This window comes from Pongo abelii, chromosome 21, assembly GCF_028885655.2.
Source record: "Pongo abelii isolate AG06213 chromosome 21, NHGRI_mPonAbe1-v2.0_pri, whole genome shotgun sequence".
Lineage (NCBI taxonomy): Eukaryota > Metazoa > Chordata > Mammalia > Primates > Hominidae > Pongo > Pongo abelii.
The window spans coordinates 45,312,391-45,339,902 of NC_072006.2; the positions used below are offsets into that span (position 1 = coordinate 45,312,391).

A 27,512-nucleotide genomic window follows, 5' to 3' on the forward strand; every position below is an offset into this window, starting at 1 on the left:
AGAGTTACTATTAAAAACATTTGCACATAAGTTAACATTTGGATCTTTTAAGCATACCGCACATACATATACTAATGCCACCATTTATAGATGAGTAAATTTAGTCTCTGGGAGGCCCAAAAAATTTGCCCAAGATTCAATGGCTAGTAACTCTAACTTAGATCTTCTTAGAATGTAACTTAGATCTTCAGTCTCTGCATGCTTTCCTGTGACATCCACTGCTAAATATGGCCAGCTTTAAATGCCATGTTAAAGAGACCGAGCCCTTAAAGGACTTTGAACAGTGGAGTGTCTTGGACATAGCTTCACTTCAGCAAGATTTACAGGCATTATATGTAAATCACATCAGTAAATATAAACTGTTATAAATGCTGCAAAGGAAAAGTACATGGTGCCATCTGAGAGTATACCAGGGTACCTGATCCAGCCTCTGGGGTTCAGGGATGGCCTTTCTGAAGAAGTAACATTTAAAGGATAATGTAAAGAAAATTTTTTTAAAATTAGTACCTGAAGATCTGGCTGGCCTCACTATCTATATAGCTTCCTCTCCTGCCTCTTTCTTCCCTCAGAACTACCAAGCTCTTGCTCACCTCTGGGATTGCAAAAGGCTACTTTATTTTCTCTATTAGAAACACCCATTCTCCTATTCTTTCCAGGGATACAATCCTATTCATCTTGTAAATCTCATCTTAAATGTTAACTCTTCAGAAAGGCCATCCCTGAATCCTAGAGGCTGGATCAGGTACCCTGGTATACTCTCAGATGGCACCCTGTACTTCTCTCCTTTGCAGCATTTACAGCAGTGTAAATCTACTGGTGTGATTTACATATAATGCCTGTAAATCTTGCTGAAATGAAGCTATGTTCAAGACAACTCCACTGTTCAAAGTCCTTTAAGGGCTCAGTCTCTTTAATATGGCATTTAAAGCTGGCCACATTTAGCAGTGGATGTCACAGGAGAGCATGAGGAGCATACACTCTAAGAAGATCTAAGAGTTACTAGCTATTGGATCTTGGGCAAGTTTTAGGGCCTTTAAATTTAAAAGGAAGCCACCAACCTGGGATTTAAAGAGGGAAATGACACCAGATTTGTATTTTGGAAACTTGTTACATAATTGATCATTCTGACTGCTGCTCTGTGAAGACTGGATTGGACACAAACAAGAAGTAGAAAGATCAATGGGAGGCTGTTGCAGTACTCCAGGCAAGAAACAGCGATGACTTAAGACAAATGATGGCAATGGGGATGGAGAGAGGTAACAGATACATAATGTATGCTGAGTACTTGTAGAGGTAGGGATTAGAGTTAATTGTTGGAGCCTCTCTGAGGGCTGAGATCCTTGTTAGATAGACCAGGTGAAATGCCTCAAGAGCAGAGAGCCAGTCAATTTTATTCCAGACAATATCCAGCTAACTGCTATACACAATAGACATTTGTGCAAGTTTCTGGATGATGATCATGGTAGTGAACCTAAAAGTCACCCAGAGTTAGACTCTGAACCTTATGCTCAGGACAAAGTGCCTGACTTGAACTGCAATGGGATCCCAATAGGAGTCATTAAAGGCCTGGAAAAGTGGTGCCATTAGGAGAAAAAGAAATGATTTCTTGAGCTTGCTCTCAGTTCTCTTTTAGGCTGTCTGGTACTCAGCAAAATAGTGAGATCTTCAAAGGTTGGGGTTTGATAGTGCCTTGAATAATTTTTAACTTTATATTGCCAGCAGAAGAAGCATTCTCTTTTTAGATTTAAAAAAAATAGATACAAATATTAGGGGTTTTATTTTTAGTGAAATATTTCAAACATACAGGAACAGATAATTATGTAATGAACACTCGTATGTCCACCATCTGGCTTTGTAAAATCTTAAAATTATGTCTTATGTGCTCAATTGTTTTATTTCATAAAAAATACTGATAAACATAGCTGAAGCCACTTGTATACCATTCACCTTCTTCCCTGTAGATTACTATGAACTTGGTGTTTTTATTCTCATACCTATTTTTTGTATTTTTACGTGTGCATAAACAATATGTTGTAAACTATTGTAAGCTAAAGACATATTGTACAACCTATTGTAAACTAAAAACAAGTTTTAGTTTTAAATTAGGTATGATGTTACTGGGATCATTCTGCAACTTGTTTATTTCTCTCCAGCTTTGATTTTGTGGTTTTATTATCTTAACCTACACTTTTAATTAATCCATTTTATTTGTTACATGGTATTCTATTATATCATAAAAACTTATCTATTCTGTTGGTTTTTGTTGTTGGTCTTATGAGACAGTGTCTTCGCTCTGTCCCCCAGGCTGGAGTACAGTGGCGTGATCTTGGCTCACTGTGACCTCTGCCTCCTGGATTCAAGTGGTTTTGGTGCCTCAGCCTCCTGAGTAGCTGGGATTATAGGCGTGTGCCACCACGCCCAGCTAATTTTTGTATTTTTAATAGAGACAGGATTTCACCATGTTGGCTAGGCTGGTCTTGAACTGACCTCAAGTGATCTGCTCACCTCAGCCTCACAAAGTGCTGGGATTACAGGTGTGAGCCACCATACCCTGCCTCTATTCTCTTGTTAAGAGGCATTTAGCGTTGTTATACAGTCTCTTGCCCTTATAAACAGTGCTGGAAGAAACACATGTTTCTTGTGTATATGGATGAAAATTTGTTTTAAACATTATTAGATATTTCCAAATTGTTCTCTTAAGTACTTCAATTTACATCATTACTCTCCTCCTCCCTCCCCTCCCACCCCCACCCACAACATTATTCCTCTTTTTCCATATCCTTGCTAATGTTTCTAAAGTTTTGCTTTTTACATTTGGGTCTTAGATCCACTAGAATGTATTTTTGCATATGGGATGAAGTTGAAACCTAATATATTTTCCAAATGAGTAAACTGTTGTCACAGAACTATTTAGTTGTATTACCTCCTCTCTTGTATATCAGCTGTATCTACATATATGTCAGACTGTTTCTGGGCTCTCTGTCCTCTTTAATTAGTTTGTGTATCTGTTTCTGCATCAGTAGCATACTGTCTTAACTACTGTAGCTTTATAAAGTCTATTGAGTAGGACAAGTTTGTTTCATTCTTCAAAATTGCTTTGGCCATTCTTGGCCCTCTGCTGTTTCATATTAACTTTAAGATAAGCTTGTCAAATTCTAATGAAAACTGTTAATAAACTTGTTGATGAACAAATTCTAATAAAAACTGTTGAGATTTTTATTGGAATTGCAATACATTTATAGATTAATGGGGAAAGATATTGATAATATAATTGAGTTTCCAATTCACGAACATGTTATACCTCTCCATTAATTCATGTCTTTTGAATGTATCCACCAATATGGTTTTGTAATTTTCTTCATAAAGGTTTTACATTTACAAAATTTTTATTTTTAAGTGACCTTATAGTTTTTATTGCTAATGTGAATGAGATTTTTTTCCATTACGTTTCTGTTGGTTATTCCTGAAGTGGTAATGCTTATAATTTTGGGGTGTTGGTCTTGTATCTGGCAGCAGATTCAAGAGGTGCTCAGAGTTGTTCAGGGTTGCTGAACTCTTAGTTCTAAAAGTGTCTGTCATCTGGGGTTTCTATGTAGATAATTTAATTATCTATAACAACAGTTCTTCATTTTCAGTTCATATATTTCCTATTTCTTTAAGTTAATTTTTATTTTTAAACACAATTATCCATAAAACCCTAACCCTTTCCCTAGTCAACAGCAGTCACAGCCAAATGTTTTATTAATTGCTATACTCAGTGTTTCTTGTATCTCATACCTTCTGGGGTTTCTTGTCTTGTTGAAATACACCCTTTAATGCTTCTTTAGTGAAGACCCAACAGCGGCACTCACTCACCTTTGTTTACCTGAAAATTTCTTTATTTTCATCTTAATTCATACATAATCTGTCTTTTCTCCAGTCAAGAAAGTGTCTTATAGGGAAGATTCTGGTTTCACTATGCTGTATCCAGGGATATATATGTATTTATAGATAGACTTTTAATCTGAGGACTAATGTATTTTATCCTACAGTATTACCAATCATTATTTCTTCCATAGCTTCTAGACCATTCCTTCTATAGTTATTTTTTTAGAGTCCTATTAGATGAGTGTTGACACTTTTCAATCTAGACATCTTTTTTAAACTATATTTTCATACTCTTTGTCTCTTTAGGTCTGATTTTTTAACTTTTAAGTTCAGGGGAATACTTCATTTTGGGTGAGTTGTAGCACTCACTTCCAATTCACTAATTCTGTTTCTAATTATATTTAATCTAAAATTTATTCCATCTATAATTTATTTCAATTACCACTTTTTGTTTTCAAAATTTCTAATTTTATATCTGATTTTGTTTCATTTTTGTTTTATAATTTCATGTTCTTTCTCGATTTTACATCTTTTTTTGCATACTAAACATACTTACTTGAAAGTCTTTGTAAGATTGTTCTATAAAATGTTACCTGAAGTGAATTCATGTGCTAATTACTGTTGGCAGTTTTTCTGAGCCATTTTCCTTGTGTCTTTTGAAATTTCTGTTTGTAAGCCCTTTTAACTGGGAGGTGTTTTTTGCTTATGTATTGTTCTCTTTTCTTCCCCTTCTTCTCCTTCTGTGTTCATTACTTTTTGTCTTGGAGGGAGTCTCTTAGCCCAGCTCAGCCCAAGCTAATAAGGCCTCCGACTTCAGGTCCCCGCTTCTTGCATGGAGCAAGCAGCGATCCTCCTGTCTCAGCCTCCCAAAGTGTTGGGTAGGCGTGAGCCACCACATCCAGCCTAGAGCACTTACATTGCTACATATTTGGAGCAAACATAATTAAAGTATGACTTATTGTGACCCAGCAGTCAATAACAGATACGTTTTTGTAGTAGAATGTTGAAGGGTGGTAACTGGTGGTTTTACTTCATGGAGGGCTTTAGGTCGGCTATATGGGAAGCTACCATCATGATGCTTTTGTTCTACACATTTCTGCTCAGCCTCCAGAGATGTCTCCTATTCCAAGAGTCGTCTTTGTTTACTCTTGTGTCTATATTTTACTTACTTACTTCCCTCACATAATAGTGTATCATTGTATCCCATCTGTGCTCTATCAAGAAATGTAGCACAAGCACAATCTGAACTATGAATTTTCGACAATTTGAAAAATTAAAGGAATCATTCAAGGGTAAAAAGCACAAAGTTGTACAACAGCTGAAGTGTGTTCTTTTTATGTATCCTGTCTTTGCCCCCTTTCTGGAAACTTGGATTGACCTACTTGCAGTCATTGCCACAGTTACACTACTTCTAGCCTCAAAGGTCATTGAAAGGATTGGGATTTTTGAGAACCACAATAACACTTGCTCTAGATACTGAAAAGGTTGTCCTGAACTCATTCATATCTTTTTATGTTCATCCCAGTTTGTTTTTGCTTTTCCCCCCAGGATTTTGATTACACAGACATCTTGCAAGCGTATTTCCATTCTTTCTCTCCCACTCTGTGCCTGGTGCCCATAGGATCTGAAATAGCATTGGAATGACAGCTAGCCTTCTGGAACCTGCAGTTTCAACCAAAGAAACTCTGATTCCAGATAACCCAGGAGTTTCTTATCCTGCATAATCTAGGAGTTTCTTGTCCTGCATAATCTAGGAGTTTCTTATCCTGCATAATCTAGGAGTTTCTTATCCTGCATAATCTAGGAGTTTACAGAAAGGCTGCTTATGGGTACTCACTGCTAAGTACAATCCACTGCCAAGTTTGGAAGCATTACCTGCTCTCACAACCCAGGGAAAGTAGCCCTTAGTAAAATTCAGGTTTTTCAAACCAGGCTTAACCTTACAAACAGAATTTATCATCATGATTTTTCTTTCAAATGCAGTACAGCAAACTTTAGGATCAATGTTGACATCGTATTGCGTTTAGTCCTGTTAAAATACTCTCAGTGCCAAATACACACTTGTGCTGCCTTTTTTCTCTTTAGAGTCTAGAATTCTGTGGGGTTCCAAAGATGTATGTGCCTACAACCTTTTATATGTAACCACCTAGGGATTAAAGGGCTAAATGTGAAGGAAAGTATCTTTACAAATATTCATCTTGGGAAGCTCTCATTTTGGTGAGTTCTATTAGAGAAAATAAGACACAAGCTCATTAAAAATATACATATATTCTGAGCCTGGCATCTTGGTATAAAATTCAAAACATTTTAAATCTATTTATTAATAAGACTAACATAGACCTAAGTGTGAAGACTAAAATATTAAAGCTTGTAGGTAATATCATGGTTGAATATGACCTTAGAGTAGATTCCTTAGGACAGAAAAACACCAACAAGAGAAACAATTGACTAAATGGACTTCATTAAAATTAAAAATTTATGTTCAACAAAAGACACTGCTAAAATAAATACAGAATTTACAGACTAAAAGAAAATATTTGCACATGTTTCTCTGACAAAGGGCTTATATCCAGACTACACAAAGAATTCCTATAGCTCCATAATAAAAATACAGACATCCCATCCCCATAATAAAAAGAGCAAAAGACTTGAACATATACTATACAAAAGAAGATACAGGAATGGTCAATAAATAAGCAAATGAAAGAGTGCTCGACATCACTAATTATCAGTGGAGTGAAGATTTAACCACAGGGAGATACGAATTCCAGTTCTAGGTATTTTTTACCTCAAGTGAAATAAAAACATATTTGTCCATGAAAAGACTTGTACAAGAATGTTCATAGCAGTGCTCTATTCATAAGAGTGCAAAACTGGAAACATCCCAGAATAGATAACATATTATGGTATAGTCATAGAATATACTATATTTATCAGCAGTTAAGAAGGGAACTACTTATATATTCAACAACATGGATGAATCTTAAAAACATGGTTAAGGGCCAGGTGCGGTTGGTGCATGCCTGTAATCCAAGCACTCTGGGAGGCCAAGGCGGGTGGATCACTTCAGGTCAGGAGTTTGAGACCAGCCTGGCCAACATGGCGAAACACCGTCTCTACAAAAAAATAAAAATATTAGCCGGGGGTGGCGCACACCTGTAATCTCAGCTACTCAGGAGGCTGAGACATGGGAATCGCTTGAACCTGAGGGGTAGAGGTTGCACTGAGCCAAGATTGCATCACTGTACTCCAGCCTGGTGACAGAGCGAGACGCTGTCCCAGAGGAAAAAAAAAAAAGTTAAAAAGGCAGACAGAGGAGTCTATACTGTATGATTCTATTTATATAATCTAGACTAGGCAAAATTAATCCATGATGATAGTAATCAGACTGAAGAATCAGTGTTTGCTTGGTGGAAATTGACTGAGAAGGGAAATAGTCATGTAAGAATACTGGCAAATGTCCTCTTCCCCAATACAAACATCTGAGAAAGTTACTAGAAAACAATCCAATTTGCCTTCTCACCCCTAACTTTGTAATCTTGAATCCAGATCCTGATTCCACCCAACCACTCTGCTAAATGGATAGCAGCTATATTAGAGAGACAGTATAGTGGGCCTACTAGTTTAAAAAAGTCACCCAAAGAATGTCATCTACAATCAGTTAAATTAGATTTTTACCCATTACTGAAGTGTGATTGAATCAGGGAAAGAGGAGAGGTGGTCAAAGGCAGCCTTCTCCAGTGGATTCCTTGTCTTCTTGAGATGGTTTTGTGAGACCTTGCCTGGAAGACCTAGGTGGATAGTTTATTTTCTAAAAGTAGTCTAAGAAAGCTTGTTCAGGGCATTGAACACTGCAGGGACAAGCATACTTCTTGGAGGCCAGCCATCTCCTGCTGGATCTAAGCGGGGTGGCTTCTGCCTCCACCTCCATCTCAGCTTATATGAGAGAATCCTAGGTCCTTGGTGCAGAAGCCCAGCCAGCCTGTGAAGAAAAGTTGGTCTGGTAGTATCCTGTGAGTGACATACGGGTTGGGTTTTTCTAAATCTCGTTTACCTGACTCCTACCTTACATTCCAGTGGTGTGACTAAGGAACTGAGCAAACGTAACCCTAGGGGACTTTGAGACAGGCTTTGGTAGTCCATGTGCACTAGAGTGAGGGGAAAGAGGCCACTCCTGAGCTGGGTACTCTACTGTTGAAGGTGAGCCTTTTGTGTCCAATTTTTCCGTGCATGTGTAAGAACAGTTGTCATGGAGATTTACTACTGACTTGTGCATGAGGACAGCTTGTATCTCACCTTTTCTTATTCCCCCTGTTAAATATCAAAATGTACTAAGACTTAGGTATTTTTTCTGCGTCACCAACTACTAAATCACCCACCCATAATAGCAGGTAGTTACTGAAACTCGTTTTGTAGCCAAATAAGTGCATAACACTGGTACACATGATGTGAGAATGCAGATGACTCCTTAGCTTAACTGTGTAAGCTTTTAATTTCTGAGTACTTTTAGGATTGAGAAGTGGAAGACATTCTTGCTCTAGGTATCTCATGCTTCTGCACACCCAGAAGGCTGGTTCCCCCCACCCCACCCCCACCCCACCCCCTGCCCTTTTTTTTTTTGATAGGGTCATGCTCTGTTTGCCCAGGCTGAAAGGCTGGTTATCTTCATTACAGGTTTATGTCTCAAGGACCACGGGTCCACGTCATAGTCAGGAACCAGGCATGTGTGGGCACAAATCACTACCACTTTCCTTTGTTGCAGGTGGGGAAATTAAGAGCAGAGATTCTTGGATTCTTAAATTCCTTCTCTATGTTTATGTCATCTAGTCTGTTTTATGCTGTTTTATGTAATTCCCTGCTTCTGGGATTTCTTGAATTTTTTCCCCTTCTCACTTGTCATAATTGGCTCTTGCTTGTGAGTCTATTTTCATTCAGCTTGGTAGCAGAAGTCTTCTTCACTATTGTTTAGATTCAGTTTTCACACGGTTTTAGTAACCCTTCATTGGCTTTAGAATCAACTTTTAACCCTTCCACCAAAAGCTCTTATTTTTTTAAAGGCGTCCCAGAAACATAGCTTCTCTCAATCTCATCAAGAAATACTTTTAAATGCAGAAGTTAGAAAATGGTGAATAATTATGGCTGTTCCTGGAAGTCATTGTGTCCTTAGTAATTACATGTTGTAGTCTTTGGTTCTGCTTCTTTGACAGCTCCACCACACTGTAATTTAATGGAATTCACTTAGATTTAATGGAATTCAGTCCTGGTAGAAAACTGCTGTTGGGTCACAGAGTTGGCAGCAAGGCTGTGAAATTGATGTGGGAATGGGGGTGATTATGTGCTTTGTGTTGACAGAAGTTAGTTTTTGGGACATCCCATGTGGGTTTTTCCCAGGAACATAAACATTTTACAGAATTAAAGCTAGAAACTTTCTTCTGGGAAAGCCTTAGAAGTCAGTTGTGCTTGGCAGTGAGATGGGACAGTGTGCATTCTTAACAGGTTAAATGTGCCAAACTCTCTCTTCAGTACTATTCCTTTGTACGTTTGCTTAAGGTCAAGTTCCTGCTCTTTTGTTCAAAGTCTTGCTTTGTCACCCATGCTGGAGTGCAGTGGCGTGATCTTGGCTCACTGCAACCTCTGCCTCCTGCGTTCAAGCAATTCTTGTGCCTTAGCCTCCCGATTAGCTAGCTGGGATTATAGGCTTGCGCCACCTTGCCTGGCTATATTCAAAGTCTGTCTTTACTACACTGTCCCAAAGTAATCTACATTTGGGTTTGGGTCTTTACAGGGTGAGAAGGACTGGCAGAAATACGAGACTGCTCGGCGGCTGAAAAAATGTGTGGACAAGATCCGGAACCAGTATCGAGAAGACTGGAAGTCCAAAGAGATGAAAGTCCGGCAGAGAGCTGTAGCCCTGTACTTCATCGACAAGGTGAGAGCATCTTCCCATCAGCATTGTCTAGTGTTGAGCTTAACAAAGGGAGTTTCTGCTCTGCCCCAGGCCCTGTGCCACGTACTGTATATCACAACTCAACACACATATATTTGTGTGTATAACTGAATCAAAAGTTGCACAAAACAATGCTTAGCCTTACTGTGAGCAGTAGATTCTGATTTTTTTTAACTCTATTTCATTCCTTTAGAAAGTTGGTTATAACTTATAAAATTGGTTAAATAAACCATGCAAGTATCACCATTATATAGTTTTAAAGACCGTGCTCTAGAGGAGATCAATTTCTTGGCACTCATGAGAAGAAGAAAAAGTTCATGCTTTTCCCCCAGTCTTGTATTTTAATGTAAGTTCTGAATTGTCTCAAAATTCACACTAGCTTTTTGAGTTTGATTGCCCAGAGTAACAGCACTCCCTCATTTGCTGCCTTATTTAATTTTTTTTTCCTTTTCTCCGTCCCTATTTCAGAGGACAGAATAGACAGAAAAGGAGCTTGAATATTTAACATCCCTATAGATTTCATCGTGAGTGGGGGAGGAAGTAACACTGCAGAATCCAGAGTTCCCAGGCCATGCTGACTGATGCTGTGGCTTCAAACAGAATTGGGAGGCCTCTGTTTTGGATTCCTAGAAATTGCATAAGGGTCAAAAGGCTGGGCGCAGTGGCTCAAGCCTGTAATCTCAGCACTTTGGGAGGCCGAGGCAGGTGGATCACGAGGTCAAGAGATCGAGACCATCCTGGCCAATGTGGTGAAACCCCGTCTCTACTAAAAATACAAAAAAAAAATTAACCAAGCGTGGTGGCGGGCGCCTGTAGTCCCAGCTATTTCGGAGGCTGAGGCAGGAGAATGGCATGAACCCGGGAGGCGGAGCTTGCAGTGAGCCAAAATTGCGCCACTGCACTCCAGCCTGGCAACAGAGTGAGACTCTGTCTCAAAAAAAAAACCCATAACGAAATTGTGTAAGGGTCATGTCTCTTCCATTCATGCTCATCTTTTCTTTCTTTCCTGGGCAGCTTGCTCTGAGAGCAGGCAATGAAAAGGAGGAAGGAGAAACAGCGGACACTGTGGGTTGCTGTTCACTTCGTGTGGAGCACATCAATCTACACCCAGAGTTGGATGGTCAGGAATATGTGGTAGAGTTTGACTTCCTCGGGAAGGACTCCATCAGATACTATAACAAGGTCCCTGTTGAGAAACGAGTAAGTTAATGTACCTGTACTGTCTGACTTGTTTTTCATTATTCAACAAGCATGGGTTGACTGCTTTTTTGTGTGCTTTGCACTTTGCTGGGCACCAGCAAAAGTGACTTGAGACAGGCAATGTGGCACATACCTGTAGACCCAGCTACTCAGAAGGCTGAGACAGGAGAATCACTGGAGACCAAAAATTTGAGGCTGTAGTGTGCTGTGATCACACCTGTGAATAGCCACTGTACTCCAGCCTGGGCAAAATAGTGAGACCTTGCCTCTCAAATTAAAATAAATAAAAATAAATGACTTGAAAGAGGGGAGAGGTATTATTTGATATCTTGTTTACCTCCTTTTAGTCACTGTCCCACCCTGTGCTACCTTCCTGGTAAGGAGTGGCCTTCTCCTATAGCAGTATTCAATGGAGCATGCTGTAGAATAGGCCCTTAGAGCAAACTCAGCATATGATTTAACTATATCTTAGTATCCCCTGGTCATGTGGCACATTTGTCACTTTTCATCTTTGCTCAGCCTCTCTCCAGCTCCTGACTGAGTGAAAGGTTAATGTTAGTCCCCAGATCTCTCAGCCTATCACTGAAGAGGGTACTACAGCTCTATAGTCCCAACCTAATCTTTTCCATAGTATTGGGCTTGAACCAGAGACTTATAGTGTGCAGGATCCTAATAATCCAGCCCACCAGCAGTCCTCTTCTTATAAAGACACCTCTTCTCATAAGGACACCATAATCAGTAATCAGGTTTTGCTGGCTGTGGAAGTACTCTGGACATATTAGATAACAGTATATATCAATGTAAATTTTTGAAGCTGATACTGTGTAAATGTAAGGGAATATCTATTTTTAGAACATACTGAAATGTTTAGGACCATATTATAAGTAAGTACTTATAAATGTACTTTAGGCCCATATTATAAGTAAGTGCTTATAAATGGCTCAGAACAAATAATTATGTATATATATCTGTAAATATACACATGGAGAGAGTGAGCATACATGCGCACTGTGCAAATGATGAATGGGGTAAAATGTTAACAGTGAATGTCGGTGACGGATGTATGCGTGTTCCTTGTGCCTTTTTCTTTGCAAGTTTCTTTAAGTTTGGGGTTATTTCTAAAGTTAGGATTTTTTCCAAGAGAATAATTAGGATTCACTTATATCTTTTAGGTTTTTAAGAACCTACAACTATTTATGGAGAACAAGCAGCCCGAGGATGATCTTTTTGATAGACTCAATGTGAGTAGACAAAACACACAATGTGGAAGGGAGTCCCAGCCAGAGCTTCACAGTACCTAAAGGGGAGGGTTGCTGGCAGATGACTTGGGCTCTCCCTTTAGCCTGGCCTGCTCTGTGGCATCCCATACACTCTCTCTTCCTCCCTCTGAGCCCACGGTGAATCCGTAGTCAAGAGAAGACACATCTGCTGCAGAACAACTGCTAAAGCACTCAGGGTGGGGGGTAGACGAGCCCTACCTTTTATCCTTCCCTGCTCCTGCAGAGCTTTCCCTTCACTGGATGCCCAGCCACCCCTGCTGGAGACCCAAAACCTGTCCCTGATATCTTAATAGGGAAGGACAAATTTGCTTTATTGGTCTATTAAGCCCACCAACCTGGGCCAGGCTTGGTGGCTTACGCCTGTTATCCCAGCACTTTGAGAGGTCAAGTAGGGCAGATCCCTTGAGGTCAGGAGTTTGAGACCAGCCTGGGCAACACGGCAAAACCATTATCCAGGTGTGGTAGTCCACACCTGTAGTCCCAGCTGCTTAGGAGCCTCAGAAGGATTGCATGAGCCCGGGAGGTGGAGGCAGCAGTGAACCGAGATTGTACCACTGCACTCCAGTCTGGGTGTCAGAGTGAGACCCTGTCATACACACACACAAAGGTTGAAATACTTCATAGATAGGCATCATGTAACCCTGTATTCTGGAATTCTTTTCCTCTTTCCCTAACTTCCCACTTGTAGGGCAATAAACTTGACAAGATTGTGACTGCACTGGCATAAATTATTCCTAGGGCTGCCAGAAGGAGCAGGTAGTATAGCTTTGACCTAAATCTCTGTTGCTTTGTCTCCTCCAGACTGGTATTCTGAATAAGCATCTTCAGGATCTCATGGAGGGCTTGACAGCCAAGGTATTCCGTACATACAATGCCTCCATCACGCTACAGCAGCAGCTAAAAGAACTCACAGCCCGTAAGTATTGCTTGGCCAGACAGGGCCCACACCCCTACTAATGGTATCCGGTGACCTTGCTTATCTAAGTCCTAGAGTCAGTTCTACTTTTTTTTCCCTACCATTGTGGTCAGACACTTTTTCCCTTTAGACCTCTAGTAGCGAGCTAATGCTTTGTTGTATAAACATAGGATCAGTGCTGTTTCCCCCTTCCCACCCCAACTTCAAGATTAATTTCATGGAATGCTGACAGCTTTTCACCTGCTATAAAAATGCCTGCATTTGTGTTTTATATATATGTTACTTAAAAGCCCAGAGTGAAGACAGTGCTGTGATGTTCTGTTAAATTGGAGAGAGTAAAGTTGTCATGGTTACCAGAAAAATACAGGAACAAGTCCTTTCTTTGAGGTTTCTGTCATTTTTTTCCCATAAGAGAGTAGATACTTTCTATAGCTGATTTTTAGAATATTATCACCAAGATCCACAGGCTTTTTTTTCCTGGAGCCCAGTCACTATTGAATTTCCACTGCCCCTCTGTAAATATGTCAGATGGCCTTAGAATATGAACCAGAAAAGCCAGAGGTAGGTATGTTGAGGGTCAATATTTTAAGGTGGTATAAAGAATGCCACACTATACAAATAAAAACAATTTTTTTGGATGGCATTTTTAATTTTTCTTTTTAAATAAGATACTACCAGGCCATGTGCAGTGGCTCACACCTGTAATCCCAACACTTGGGTAGCCGAGGCAGGAGAATCACTTGAACCCAGGAGTTCCAGACCAGCCTGGGCAATGTAGTGAGACCTCGTCTCTACTAAAATTTCTAAAAATTAGGCAGGTGTGGCGGTGTGCACCTGTCATCCCAGCTAGCTGGGAGGCTGAGCCCAGGAGTTTAGGGCTGTAATGAGCTACGACCATACCACCGCACTCCAGCTTGGGCGACAGGATGAGACGCTATCTCTAAAATAATAATAATAACCATAATAATACTACCAACTGTGGCTTAAAATTTTTTTTTTTTTTTTGGAGACAGAGTCTCACTGTCGCCCAGATTGGAGTGCAGTCGCGCGATCTCGGCTCACTGCAAGCTCCGCCCCCGGGGTTCATGCCATTCTCCTGCCTCAGCCTCCCGAGTAGCTGGGACTACAGGCGCCCGCCACGTCGTCTGGCTAATTTTTTGTATTTTTAATAGAGACAGGGTTCACCGTGTTAGCCAGGATGGTCTCAATCTCCTGACCTCGTGATCCGCCCGCCTCGGCCTCCCAAAGTGCTGGGATTACAGGTGTGAGCCACCGCGCCCAGCCAAAATTTTTAAACTTTTAATGTCCCTTCAATTCTGTTCTGGCTACCTTGGGTGGAGAGGTGGGGAGGTAGGGAGTGGCCAGTATAGAACTTATGAATATGGGCAACAAACCATAGTAATAGCAGCAGCACCTATGATGAGCATATGGGTGGGGAGGAAGCAAGGAGATGAAGGGTCCCTAGCCAAGTTCCCTGAGTAAAAAGAAAGGTGTAGATTTTATTATATTACCTAGACTCAGTTCCTCTTGTGATAGGAATTTACCCAGGCCAAGCTTACATATAAACTTCCAAATTTTGACCTTAGTCCTTGGGGGCAATTTGAATTAATCATCTGAGTAAGATAAGGGCCAGCAAAATCATGGGGACGAGACACTGGGGGAAGACATACTGTGTGTTCACTTTTGGTGTACAGACTGACCCTCTTGCTACCATGTTCCTTTCTTTACAGCGGATGAGAACATCCCAGCGAAGATCCTTTCTTATAACCGTGCCAATCGAGCTGTTGCAATTCTTTGTAACCATCAGAGGGCACCACCAAAAACTTTTGAGAAGTCTATGATGAACTTGCAAACTAAGGTATCTTGGATAAAATGAAGGGAGCTGTGTCTGCTGTGGGCAGATGATCTGCAAATGAGAGGATTCAGGGCTGAGATATCAGCAGGCCAGTTCTGGGTCTGTTGTAGAAGGTCTATGCTAAAGATAAACAAATGGAAGTATGATAGTAGTTAATCTCTGATCAAGATACTGAATATCAGAGTATCCATTATTCAAGAAGTCTTTATTCTACGGATAGAAGTTCTATACTGGCCACTCCCTATTTTGAAAAACTAACTTTGGTGTACATTCTAATTGCTAATTACTGTCCTTATTGTACATGAGGAAAGTGGATTTAAAGAGAGTCTTCATAATTCCTTGCCACAGCCCAGAAATACAGCCATTTCCAAATTAGATTGTTTCAAATTGAAAAGATGATGAAACAATTATATATTTAAAGTCTTTCAAATCCTAGAATAGCTATTTTTATTTTTACACATTCCACATGAATCATATATTTATATAGTTCATCATCAAACATCTGTTGAATACTGGCCGTGTGCCAGACAAATTGCTGCCCTAGAGAGAAAGACTGGTGTGCAAATAGGTGCTATTCCTTGTCCCTGAGCCTCTTTCCTCCTCCTAACTCCGCCTGGTACTGAGCTTTTAAACCATAAAGCACTTAACATTTGATGATGAACATTTTTGTGTTAGCAGTGACTTCATAACTAATTCATCCTAACGTGGTGGTCCACAGTGAGAATTTGCAGATATTTCATTATAGAACAGATACACAGGGTTAAAAAGGAAACAAATTATATTGAAATACAGTTATCAAAATATATTTTAAAGTCCGATAATAGATGTGCTTCCTTATTAAGGTCTTGAGGTGGCCTGTAGTAAATTTCAAGGTAGTAATTAATTAATATCAATGATACTTTTAAGATTTCTGCAGCAATTCAAATATGAAATGAAAATGTCTTAACATCTATTGATGATAAAGTCATAAGTGCTGCTGCTGTTACTATGGTTTGTTCCCCATATTCATAACTGAAGAAGAAATACTAAATTTCAGCTAGAATCTGGGTGCAGTGGCTCACACCTGTAAGCTCATCATTTTGGGAGGTTGAGATGGGAGAATCACTTGAGCTGAGTAATTCAAGACCAACCTGGGCAACATAGTGAGACACCCTGTCTCTATTAAAAATTTAAAAATAAATATAAATAAGTTCCAAAAAGAGGTTATTGAAATTATAGATTTTTTTCTCATCCAAATTCATGGAATTCTATACTTGTACAACTGGAGTTTAAGAACTACTACTATGGAATGAGACTACATTTTAAGGCCCAGAATGTTTTCCATTTGTTGAGATTTCCTTAAGTACCCATGAGTAATACAGCTGGTTCAAAAGGTACACACAACCTATAATTTATGCTACAGATGCCATCTGGCTTTCTTGAAGAGATGTACATGTCCATAGTGAATGAATATACATCCATAGACCTTGAGTCCTTGGATCATATGATTGGCAGGCAAAGAACTCTATAGACGGCCCATCCTAGCAGCTCACATTTGCTGCCACTCTGTTAAATGCTGGTCATCTGGAATTGTTTATTCTCCTCATGTTATCATTACAAGCCAGAAATAAAAGCATGAATATTCAGGTGCTGTTTACCTAATTCAGGAAAACCCCTCCCAGGAGCATGAGGAGGTCTTTTGTTGCTCTTGCTCTGGAACCACTGTTTGGGCAGCCCAGGCTGCCTGCCAGACGAGCCCTCCAAGCCCAGGATTCCTCTCCTGTGTGCCCACAAAGCAAACACACGCCCCTGTTTGCCAAGTGAATCAATGGAGTCTTTGATGCTTTGAGAGAATTTGACATAGCCTGCCAATTTAGCATTCACAGAAATGGTTAAAAGATTGTGGTTTGCTACATTTCTATCCTAAAAAGAATCTGGCTAGTGGTGTCTGTGATGCTTTTGTATATAGAATCAGTCCCCTCAGTTTGGCTTTAGACAACATAGATGTTGGAAGTAAGCCATTCATAGTAAAACATATTTAGTGATCCTCTCACAATGGTGGCCTCTGTTTCCAATCTTGGGCTGTGCGTATCTAACAACAAACAATTCTAGGTTCAGTGAGCAGCCCAGTGTGTGTCAGACATGTTATTTACTCTGTGGAGGTTGTCTTCACCTCACATAGATGATCATAGGTATGGGGTTCTCCTGCCCTCCAAGCAGCGTGAGCTCACTGACAGGGGCTCTAGCTCCATGTTGTTATCCACTGCTGTCTCTAAGCAGGAATCTGAGAAGAACTTAGATTCACCAGGGCTGCTTCAAAGATTCTAACAAGCAAGAAAGGCTGAAACTGCCCTTGTCTCTTCCCTTATAGATATGGATTCCATGAGAGTTCACATGGGAAAAAAAGCTCCACAGCTAAAAGTGTTTTCACATCCATTGAGTGACAACTAAGGTCCTTCCCACCTCAGACCTCTCTCCTTTTTTTTTTTGAGACGGAGTCTAGCTCTGTTGCCCAGGCTGGAGTGCAGTGGCACGATCTCAGCTAACTGCAAGCTCTGCCTCCCGGGTTCACGCCATTCTACTGCCTCAGCCTCCCGAGTGGCTGGGACTATAGGCACCCGCCACCACGCCTGGCTAATTTTTTGTATTTTTAGTAGAGATGGGGTTTCACCGTGTTAGCCAGGATGGTCTCAATCTCCTGACCTCGTGATCCGCCCGCCTCAGCCTCCCCAAAGTGCTGGGATTACAGGCGTGAGCCACCGTGCCTGGTGACCTCTCTCCTTTTAAAAACAGAATGCCAAAGCTAAGCCCTGCCATGTCCTGGTTTGGGACAGACTGGCTGAGCTGTTTGGCTTCCTGGGTGTCTTTTAATTACCAGTTTGTAGCCCCTTGAGTACTCTCTTCAGTGCATCCATTTTCCTTGAGAAGCTGGCACCGCCTTCCCAGAGTACTGGTGGGATCTGAGGAACGAGCTGGGGTTGCCCAGTAGATGCAAGTATCCTGCTTCAGCTTCCTGAAGAGTAGCTCCTACAGTGTTCTTGGAATGAAAGCTAAAAACTGGCACAGGATCTATTTGATAAACAACTGTCATTTGTAGCCATCCTCCCAGATGTATGACAGCAGAGTATTCTCTGATGGAAAGATCAGCACCCAGATTCCCAGCCCCAGCGGGTTCCTTTCCCTGAGTCCCTAGGTTACTGCCCTATAAAACCCTTATTTCTTTCCGGATCACTGAAGAACAAATAGTTGAATTCAGTAGTCCTTGTGCATCTTCTCCCTGCCTTCATGAAGCCACCCTTGGTTTTTTTATCTGACAAACCAGTGACAGAGACAGCCTGGTCCAGATAACATCTTGGTTTCACCTTCTCAGGTGGAGCCATTTTTCCTCTACAGCTCATAACCTTACCACTGTTATTTCTCCTAGATTGATGCCAAGAAGGAACAGCTAGCAGATGCCCGGAGAGACCTGAAAAGTGCTAAGGCTGATGCCAAGGTCATGAAGGATGCAAAGACGAAGAAGTATGTACCTGGTATTGTGAAAGTTGGGGCTGGTAGAGAAAAGTGTGTGCAGCATCTGTCAGGGCCCCTGGGGCCCTGGCTTTTCGATGGTTTCTGAGAAATGTCCTTTGGAAATCTCTGTACTAGGGCTTTTATTGACTCAAAGTGGCAGGATGGGTACAGTGTGCTCTTGTCTAGAGCCCAGGCCTGGTTCTTGAGGACTCTGCTATTCTTCTAGGGTAGTAGAGTCAAAGAAGAAGGCTGTTCAGAGACTGGAGGAACAGTTGATGAAGCTGGAAGTTCAAGCCACAGACCGAGAGGAAAATAAACAGATTGCCTTGGGAACCTCCAAACTCAATTATCTGGACCCTAGGATCACAGTGGCTTGGTAAGTGTTGAGCCCTCCTTGAGCTCCTGCTGCTAGCTCGAGAAAGGTGGAGGGGGTTCCGAGAGCACTGGTGGCCTTCACATGCCATTCCTAAGCTACACACTTTAGTCCTCTGGGGAAACTTCTGGCTTCAGCTGTGTACAAGTTACTCTGGTTGCTGAACCTTGTCTGTAAATGCATTGCAACATTCTGGTTGCTCCTAAATGGTCAGTGCTGTCATACTGCCTTGTAGTGTATGTTTTTAAGAGGCAGGTGCCATCCCTATTCCTAATGGAACTTTAGGACAGGAATGGAAACTCTTAGCTTTTGGAAGAATAGGAAAGAGCCCATCCATCTCTACACTTCGACAAAACTTTTCGTTGAATTTTTTTGCAGTTGAAGGTAGGAACAAGAGATAAAGATGAGAATACAGATCTGAGCAACTTACACAGAGAGGCAGAGGGACCTTTAACAAAGGCAGATAAATACTAGGTTTCTCTGTGTGTCACACACACTGTCACATAACATCTGAAAGAAGTGGCTTTGTTTTGGAAGATGTTTAGTTTGAGCTGTTAAGTTCTGAGCATAGGTGGAGATATCCTCCCCTATGGCACTTGCTAGTCTGGGCTAAAGGTTCCACCTAGGTCTTTTGTACCTCTTTCTGCTCATTTTGCCTTGTTTGGTGCTAGAGATTTGGTTAGCTCTTAAAAGGCAATATAGTATAGTGGTTAAGAACATGGAGAAAAACTGCTTGGGTTCAAATTTCAGGTCACTTACCAGCTAGCTGTGTGAGAAAATCAGTAAATTACCTAATGTCTCTTGCCTCAGTTTTATCTGTACCTTTTTCACTTGTACATCTGCAGAAGCACCTACTTTAGAGATCACTGCCAAGATTAAATGAGTTGATCACATAAAACCTTTAGAACATGCTTGGTGCACTATTAATTTGCATCCTCACTAGACAGATGTGAAAGAGAAGATGGAACATCTGACCCTGGGCCTCAGATATGGGCCATTGCTGAGTCACCCTAATCCCCCCCTTATTTCTCCTTTGTTTGCAGGTGCAAAAAGTGGGGTGTCCCAATTGAGAAGATTTACAACAAAACCCAGCGGGAAAAGTTCGCCTGGGCCATTGACATGGCTGATGAAGACTACGAGTTTTAGCCAGTCTCAAGAGGCAGGGTTCTGTGAAAAGGAACAGTGTGGTTTGGGAAAGATGGATAAACTGAGCCTCGCTTGCCCTCGTGCCTGGGGGAGAGAGGCAGCAAGTCTTAACAAACCAACATCTTTGTGAAAAGATAAACCTGGAGATATTATAAGGGAGAGCTGAGCCAGTTGTCCTATGGACAACTTATTTAAAAATATTTCAGATATCAAAATTCTAGCTGTATGATTTGTTTTGAATTTTGTTTTTATTTTCAAGAGGGCAAGTGGATGGGAATTTGTCAGCGTTCTACCAGGCAAATTCACTGTTTCACTGAAATGTTTGGATTCTCTTAGCTACTGTATGCAAAGTCCGATTATATTGGTGCGTTTTTACAGTTAGGGTTTTGCAATAACTTCTATATTTTAATAGAAATAAATTCCTAAACTCCCTCCCCTCTCCCCCATTTCAGGAATTTAAAATTAAGTAGAACAAAAAACCCAGCGCACCTGTTAGAGTCGTCACTCTCTATTGTCATGGGGATCAATTTTCATTAAACTTGAAGCAGTCGTGGCTTTGGCAGTGTTTTGGTTCAGACACATGTTCACAGAAAAAGCATGATGGGAAAATATTTCCTGACTTGAGTGTTCCTTTTTAAATGTGAATTTTTATTTCTTTTTAATTATTTTAAAATATTTAAACCTTTTTCTTGATCTTAAAGATCGTGTAGATTGGGGTTGGGGAGGGATGAAGGGCGAGTGAATCTAAGGATAATGAAATAATCAGTGACTGAAACCATTTTCCCACCATCCTTTGTTCTGAGCATTCGCTGTACCCTTTAAGATATCCATCTTTTTCTTTTTAACCCTAATCTTTCACTTGAAAGATTTTATTGTATAAAAAGTTCCACAGGTCAATAAATTTAGAGGAAAATGAGTATTTGGTCCAAAAAAAGGAAAAATAATCAAGATTTTAGGGCTTTTATTTTTTCTTTTGTAATTGTGTAAAAAATGGAAAAAAACATAAAAAGCAGAATTTTAATGTGAAGACATTTTTTGCTATAATCATTAGTTTTAGAGGCATTGTTAGTTTAGTGAGTGTGCAGAGTCCATTTCCCACATCTTTCCTCAAGTATCTTCTATTTTTATCATGAATTCCCTTTTAATCAACTGTAGGTTATTTAAAATAAATTCCTACAACTTAACGGAAACTTAAGTGTCTGCCTCTTTGTTACAAAGGGCCTCAGGCCAGAGTTGGGGCTGGGACTTAGTGTGGGATGAGGTCTCACCACTCAGGTCAGCAAGAGTAGATTCCTCCCAGGAGCAGATGAGGCAGGGCCTGGCCTGGAAAGGGGTGTTGTGTGCCTGTCCTGCTGCTGTGGGTGTGGGTTAAAGGGGATCCAAAGTCCATATCCTCAGATAAAGACAGGAAAGGAAGGAAGAGTGCAAAAAATCCACAGTAAGAGGTGTGGTGCAAAGACAGCATCGGAGGCCTAGCATAGGTAAAGTATATTGAGCAGGATGTTGCAGCCGTATTTGAGAGTCAAAGTTTTGGAGAGCTTTCCATGTGTACTGGCCAGAAGCAGAAGGGAGCTGCTTTAGGTTTGCTCACGTGGCTAAGCTTACAATCAGAATGAGGAGAATTAAGGTTCCAGATCCCAGAAGCCCCTTCCCACATGGGATGCAAACTTCTCCCTGCATTGACTGCTTAATTGAAAAAGGCAGTGTGGTCTCTGACCACTTTCTAGTGCTCCAGATACCCTAGCTGGCTATGGTCTCTACAAAAATTGTTCCTTTGCTCATCCTAAATTATAAGTAAGTCTGGAATTCAGAATGAAAGTGAGGTCTCTAGGTCAAATGGACTGCAGGGAGCAGGAAGGCCAGAAGGGTCAAAATTGGTAAATTAATGGAAGGGCCCTGGGCCCTCTAGCTTGTTAGCACGAGCAGGTAGGTGTCTTCGGGGAGGCGAACCCATAGTCTCTGTTCTCCCTGAGGCTGGAGGCAGGGCTGGTACTAGGCCCACAACAGAGAATCCTGGAGGTCCTTGGCAGCCTGTATTTTTATTAACCAGTGAAAGAGGCAGCATTCACCCCAGGGAATAAGGGAGGTTATGTAGCCGTCACTGCTTTGGAGCAGAGAGACTCCAGCCAGGAGTTTTTGAATTCTGTGTTGAGGTAGCTGGGCCACTGAATGTAGGGAATACAACAGAGAGGCTCTTTTGGTACCCATTTGATACACTGTGGCTGGTAGGTAAGTAGGTAGGTGTAAGTGGACCTCAGATGCCACAGCTAGGGGACAACCTTTGGTCCAAAACTAGAAGTCAGGTAAGGAGGCCTTGCAGGCAGAAGACCTTACTGATGAACAGGAAGTAATGCCTACCTCTCTGGCAAGGACCTCCCTTGCAAGTCTGAGGGCAGATGCTGGGCAACAAGATGCTGCTCAACACAACTGAGAAGGGCATCCCAGACAGTGGCAGCAGGCCTGGGAGACCAAAGCCAGAGAATGGGAAGCTGACCTGGCCACTGGGGATGAGAGAAGAGGCTGAACAGGTAAGTGGGGGCCAGATGTAAAGGACCTTGAAGGATGCTTGACCCAGGAGTCAAGAGTAAACTTACCCACTTGCCTAGTCCAGTAGGTTTTACTTCCAGCCACGTCCAAGAACAGGCCAGATGGGCAGGGTCTGAGAAACTCCCTCCCATCAGGCCTTTCTATGATGCCTGAGTTCGGTGTGGGCAAAGGGCTTCCACGTGCTACCCAAGCCAGATATCTGTGTGCTGACTTGGCTTTTCTCTTCTCTTACCTCACCTTCACCTCCCATCCCCCAAATCTGGCCAGCAAGTCCTGTCTGTCCATTCTCCCTGCCAAAAGCTGTCAAATTTCAGACCTCTGCTACATTAAAACATGAAAAGAAAAAAACCTTCACAACCCTCAGCCCTTTCCAGCCACTACCTTTCCCTTTTTTCCCAAACAAGCACCTGCAAAGAGTCATCATCCAGTCATTCCCCCACCCACTGCAACTAGCTTCTGTCCCATGAGCCCACAATTGCTTCTCTTCACTCTGACCACTATCGCCAATGACTAAATGACCAAACCAATACATGGGCTCTCCATTCTGCGTCTTAAGAGTCTTTGTGGCACTGGACACTGTTGACCACTCCTTCCATCATTTTGAGGGTACAATGATTTTTAGCAACTTTGCTGAGTGGTGCAACTATTAACCATGTCAATTTTAGAACATTTTCATCTCCCTGTAAGATCCCTTACGCTCATTTACAGTTAATCCACATTCCCACTCCCGACCTCCACTAACCTTTCTAAATTTGCATTCTGAACATTTTATGTAAATGGAATCATTCAATAGGTGACCACTCCCTTCTCTCTGGTTTTCACAATGCCACCCTCTCCTGGTTTTACTCCTGTCCCTATCAGGCTTTTTCTGAGTCACCTCTTCTATCAGGTTCTAAGTGCGATGATTCTTACCTCAGCGTAGCTGATTTCATTTGCACCTAAAGGTGATGACTTCTCTTTCTCTCTAGCCTAGAGCCCTTTTCTAAGCTCCAGACTCACATTATCAACTACACCTCTGCAGGGCATGTCTACGGGCACCTCAATCTCAGCTTCTCTAGAACTGAGCTCAGTACCCACCACCCCAAGCCTGTTGGGCCTGGGCTTCACATTTCAGGGAAGGGCACCAGATCCTCTGTCCCCCAACCCAGAAACTAGGGTAGCCACCATCCTTCACTCCTCTCGTTTCCACACCCAGTAAATTACTCCAAAATCATCTCAATACCATAAAATTTAATTTTTTTCTGAAGAAATTTTACTCCTTAGAAATTCTTCAAATAATGAGACACTGTCAACTTGTTTTGAACCAAAAAGCACTTTTTAGAGAAAACACATTACCCTGAAATGACCTCAGTCAGGCCGGTTTTGGATGCTTGTAAGTAGTCCCCTGACAAAAATCAGTAAACAAGGAGACAAAGAAATTTAACACAGACTTAGTAATTATTTTTCACAATCCCAAGAATTCCATTTAAACAAGCCTCTTAGAGATCACTAAATAGCAAAGCCTTTTTTAGATTTTATAATTGTACTGTGTGTGTGTATATATATACACAAACACATTTTTTTTTTTTTTGAGATGGAGTCTAGCTCTGTCACCCAGGCTGGAGTGCAGTGGCAAAATCTTGGCTCACTGCATCCTCTGCCGCCTGGGTTCAAACCATTCTCCTGCCTCAGCCTCCTGCCACCATGCCCAGCTAATTTTTGTATTTTTCGTAGAGATGGGGTTTCACCATGTTGGCCAGGCTGGTCTCGAACTCCTGACCTCATGATCTTCCCGCCTCAGCCTCCCAAAGTGCTGGGATTACAGGCGTGAGCCACCGTGCCTGGCCCACACAAATGTTTTTAAAGGAGTCTTTTAGGCCAGGAGCAGTAGCTCATGCCTGTAATCCCAGCAGTTTGGGAGGCCAAGGCAGAAAGATCACTTGAGCCTGGGAGCCCAAGGCTGCAGTGAGCTATGACTGTAACACTGCACTCCAGCTTAGGTGAGAGTGAGATTCTATCTATACACACACACACACCACATAGTCTTTTAGAAAAATTGAGATAGTAATGGATAACACAAGAGTTGAGGTTTGGGTCAAAATAATATGGGAGGGGTTAGTGGGTAGAATTTGGCATGAAACAAGAGTGGCCACCAATTCATTATTGAAGCTAGATGATGGGTATGTGGGCATTCACTATACTATACACGTAGACACATTTGAGATTTTTCTTTTTCTTTTTTTGAGACGGAGTCTTGCTCTGTTGCCCAGGCTGGAGTGCAGTGGCACAACCTCGGCTCACTGCAACCTCTGCCTCCCGGGTTCAAACAATTCTCCTGCCTTAGCCTCCTGAGTAGCTGGGATTACAGGCATGTGCCACTTGTAACGCTAATTTTTTTGTATTTTTAGTAGAGACCAGGTTTCACCATGTTGGCCAGGCTGGTCTCGAATTCCTGACCTCAGGTGATCTGCCCACCTCAGCCTCCCGAAGTGCTGGGATTACAGGTGTGAGCTGCTGCACCCAGCCCAGCCACCGTACATGGCCAAGATTTTTCTTTAAAAATGTCTTTTTTATTTAGACACAGGGTCTCACCTGTGTTGCCCAGGCTGGAGTACACTGGTGTGATCATAGCTCACTACAGCCTTGAACTCCTGAGTTCAAACAATCCTCCCACTTCAACTTCCTGAAGAGCTGAGACTACAGGTGCCTGCTACCATGCCTGGCTAATTTTTTTATTTTTTTCTTTTTAGAGACAAGGCCTCACTATGTTGCCCAGGCTGGTCTCCAACTCTTGGGGTCAAGCAATCTTCCTGTCTCAGCCTCCCCAGATACTGATATTATAGGTGTGAGCTACCATGCCCAGCAGAGATTTTTCATAACATGTTTAAAGCAATACAGTAACTAGTTATTTTGAAGATTATTAGTATATATCCATAGAGGAATTGAGGGCAGAAAAAGCAATATCTTACTGTTATACTAAAAGGTAATTATGCTTAGGTTACAATTTTCAGTGATAACATCACATACTAATTCAGAAAGTATTCCCTTTGTTGCAACATGGATGAATCTAAATAACATTATGCTGAACGCAGACACAAGAGTACATACTGTATGATTCCATTTATGTGAAATTCCAGAATAGGCAAAACTAATCTGTAGTGACAGAAAGTCAGTCAGTGGTTGCTGGATGGGGACAGAGGAGACTGACTGCAAAGGCGCACCAGGAAACATTTTGGGGTGATGGAAATATTCTCTATCTTGATTGGGTGGAGGTTACATGAAGGTATACATTTGTCAAAGCACAAATTTTACACTTAAAAATGGATGTATTTTATATGTAAATTATTCCTCAACAAAAATTATTTTTTAAGTAAAAAAAAAAACGAAGTAAAAAAAGTTGGCCGGGCACGGTGGCTCACACCTGTAATCCCAGCACTCTGGGAGGCCAAGGCGGGTGGATCACCTGAGGTCAGGAGTTCAAGACCACCCTGGCCATGGTGAAACCCCATCTCTACTAAAAATATAAAAAATTAGCCGGGCATGGTGGTGGTGCGTGCCTGTAATCCCAGCTACTCGGGAGGCTGAGGCAGGAAAATCGCTTGAACCCAGGAGGCGGAGGCTGCAGTAAGCCGAGATCACAGCATTGCACTCCAGCCTGGGCAACAAGAGCGAAACTCCGTCTCACAAAAAAAAAAAAAAAAAAAAAGTTGTTTGCTCTCTGTCTCAACTTAGAAGGGAGGAAAAGCGATGATATGCTTTGAGAGATTCTATTAGATGACTCAAAAAGCGACTCATGGTGAAAATACAGAAATCCAAGGTTCATGTAAAGAGTTGAATATAATTTACTGAAAATGTGAGTGGGAAAAATCAATGTTCATGAATCAATATATTGTTTTAAATGTGTGATTTAAAGTATGTACATGCAGCTAAATAAACTGTGGACATTTGCATCTCTAAAAAGTTTATATTTTAGTTGTAAAAAAAAAAAAAAACCCCACAAAACAACTTGGAGTGACCCTATCATGAAAATGAGTGTTTGCCTTGTATCTGGAGTGGCCATCTCTTTCAGGCATATACAGTCTCTCACTTTGCTCTACCTCCACAGACACCAACAGGTTTCAATAAAGCCAAGTGTCCCTTCTCAGTGCTCCAAGGGCCCCCATCACACTGAATTGTCACGGTCTGTTGGCATTTTTGTACCCACTGCTGGAGTGGGAACTTGTTCTGACTCAGCTGTACTGTCTTAGTGCTCTAGAGGATGCATCGGTGAAGCATGTTGCAAGGAGGAAAGAGAAAAACAGAAAAGTGCGGGTCTGCCCTGGCCTGGGCTTTCCCCTTCTCTTCCTCTATTGCCGTATGTTGCCTCAGTGATGCAATCACAGTGTCCCTGCCACCTTTCAGAAGAAGGTACATCTGCAGCCCAGCTGGAGAACCTCAACATCTGGGTCCCACTACGGGGGCCAATCAGCAGAGATACACCAAGGTCAATGGAGAAAGCAGTCCCTGGGAGCAGCCGAGCCAGGTGTGATTTTGCCTTGAGAGAAAACACAAGGCTCTTGAGGGACAGATAATACAGCCCAGGTGAGGAGGAAAGCAGGTGGACATGACCTAAGAAGTGTGAGGCCTGGACTAAGTTGGAGCCACAGATAGATTTGGGGGCCAGGGGTCAGGAGCCTAAACAGCAGGTTGTGGGTGGAGTTCAAGGTGCACTGAGGTTAGTTCTTAGGAAGTAGTACTGGCTGTGTGCTGAGGTGCAGCCTGGCTCACAAACCCAGAGGAGGGGCTGTTCAGATGTCTAACACGAGAAACTGAGTAAAAATTAAAGAATGGTTTAGGCCAGGTGCAGTGGCTCACGCCTGTAATCCCTGCACTTTGGGAGGCTGCAGTGGGTGGATCCCCTGAGGTCAGGAGTT

General features: G+C 41.8%; 1 protein-coding gene across 2 annotated transcripts in view; it reads left to right on the forward strand.

The window, feature by feature from the left end:
* Window positions 1-21,263, forward strand: part of TOP1 (DNA topoisomerase I) — a 96,225-nt gene extending 74,962 nt beyond the window's left edge. For both annotated transcript variants that reach the window (XM_024238888.3, XM_054542307.2), the window contains 8 exons: window positions 9,653-9,796; window positions 10,829-11,014; window positions 12,187-12,255; window positions 13,096-13,210; window positions 14,941-15,068; window positions 18,469-18,563; window positions 18,781-18,930; window positions 19,971-21,263. In XM_024238888.3, the coding sequence (XP_024094656.1) occupies window positions 9,653-9,796; window positions 10,829-11,014; window positions 12,187-12,255; window positions 13,096-13,210; window positions 14,941-15,068; window positions 18,469-18,563; window positions 18,781-18,930; window positions 19,971-20,073 (990 nt within the window). In that variant the 3' untranslated portion in view covers window positions 20,074-21,263. The remainder of the gene's footprint in view (window positions 1-9,652; window positions 9,797-10,828; window positions 11,015-12,186; window positions 12,256-13,095; window positions 13,211-14,940; window positions 15,069-18,468; window positions 18,564-18,780; window positions 18,931-19,970) is intronic.
* The last annotated feature ends 6,249 nt before the right edge of the window (window positions 21,264-27,512 follow it).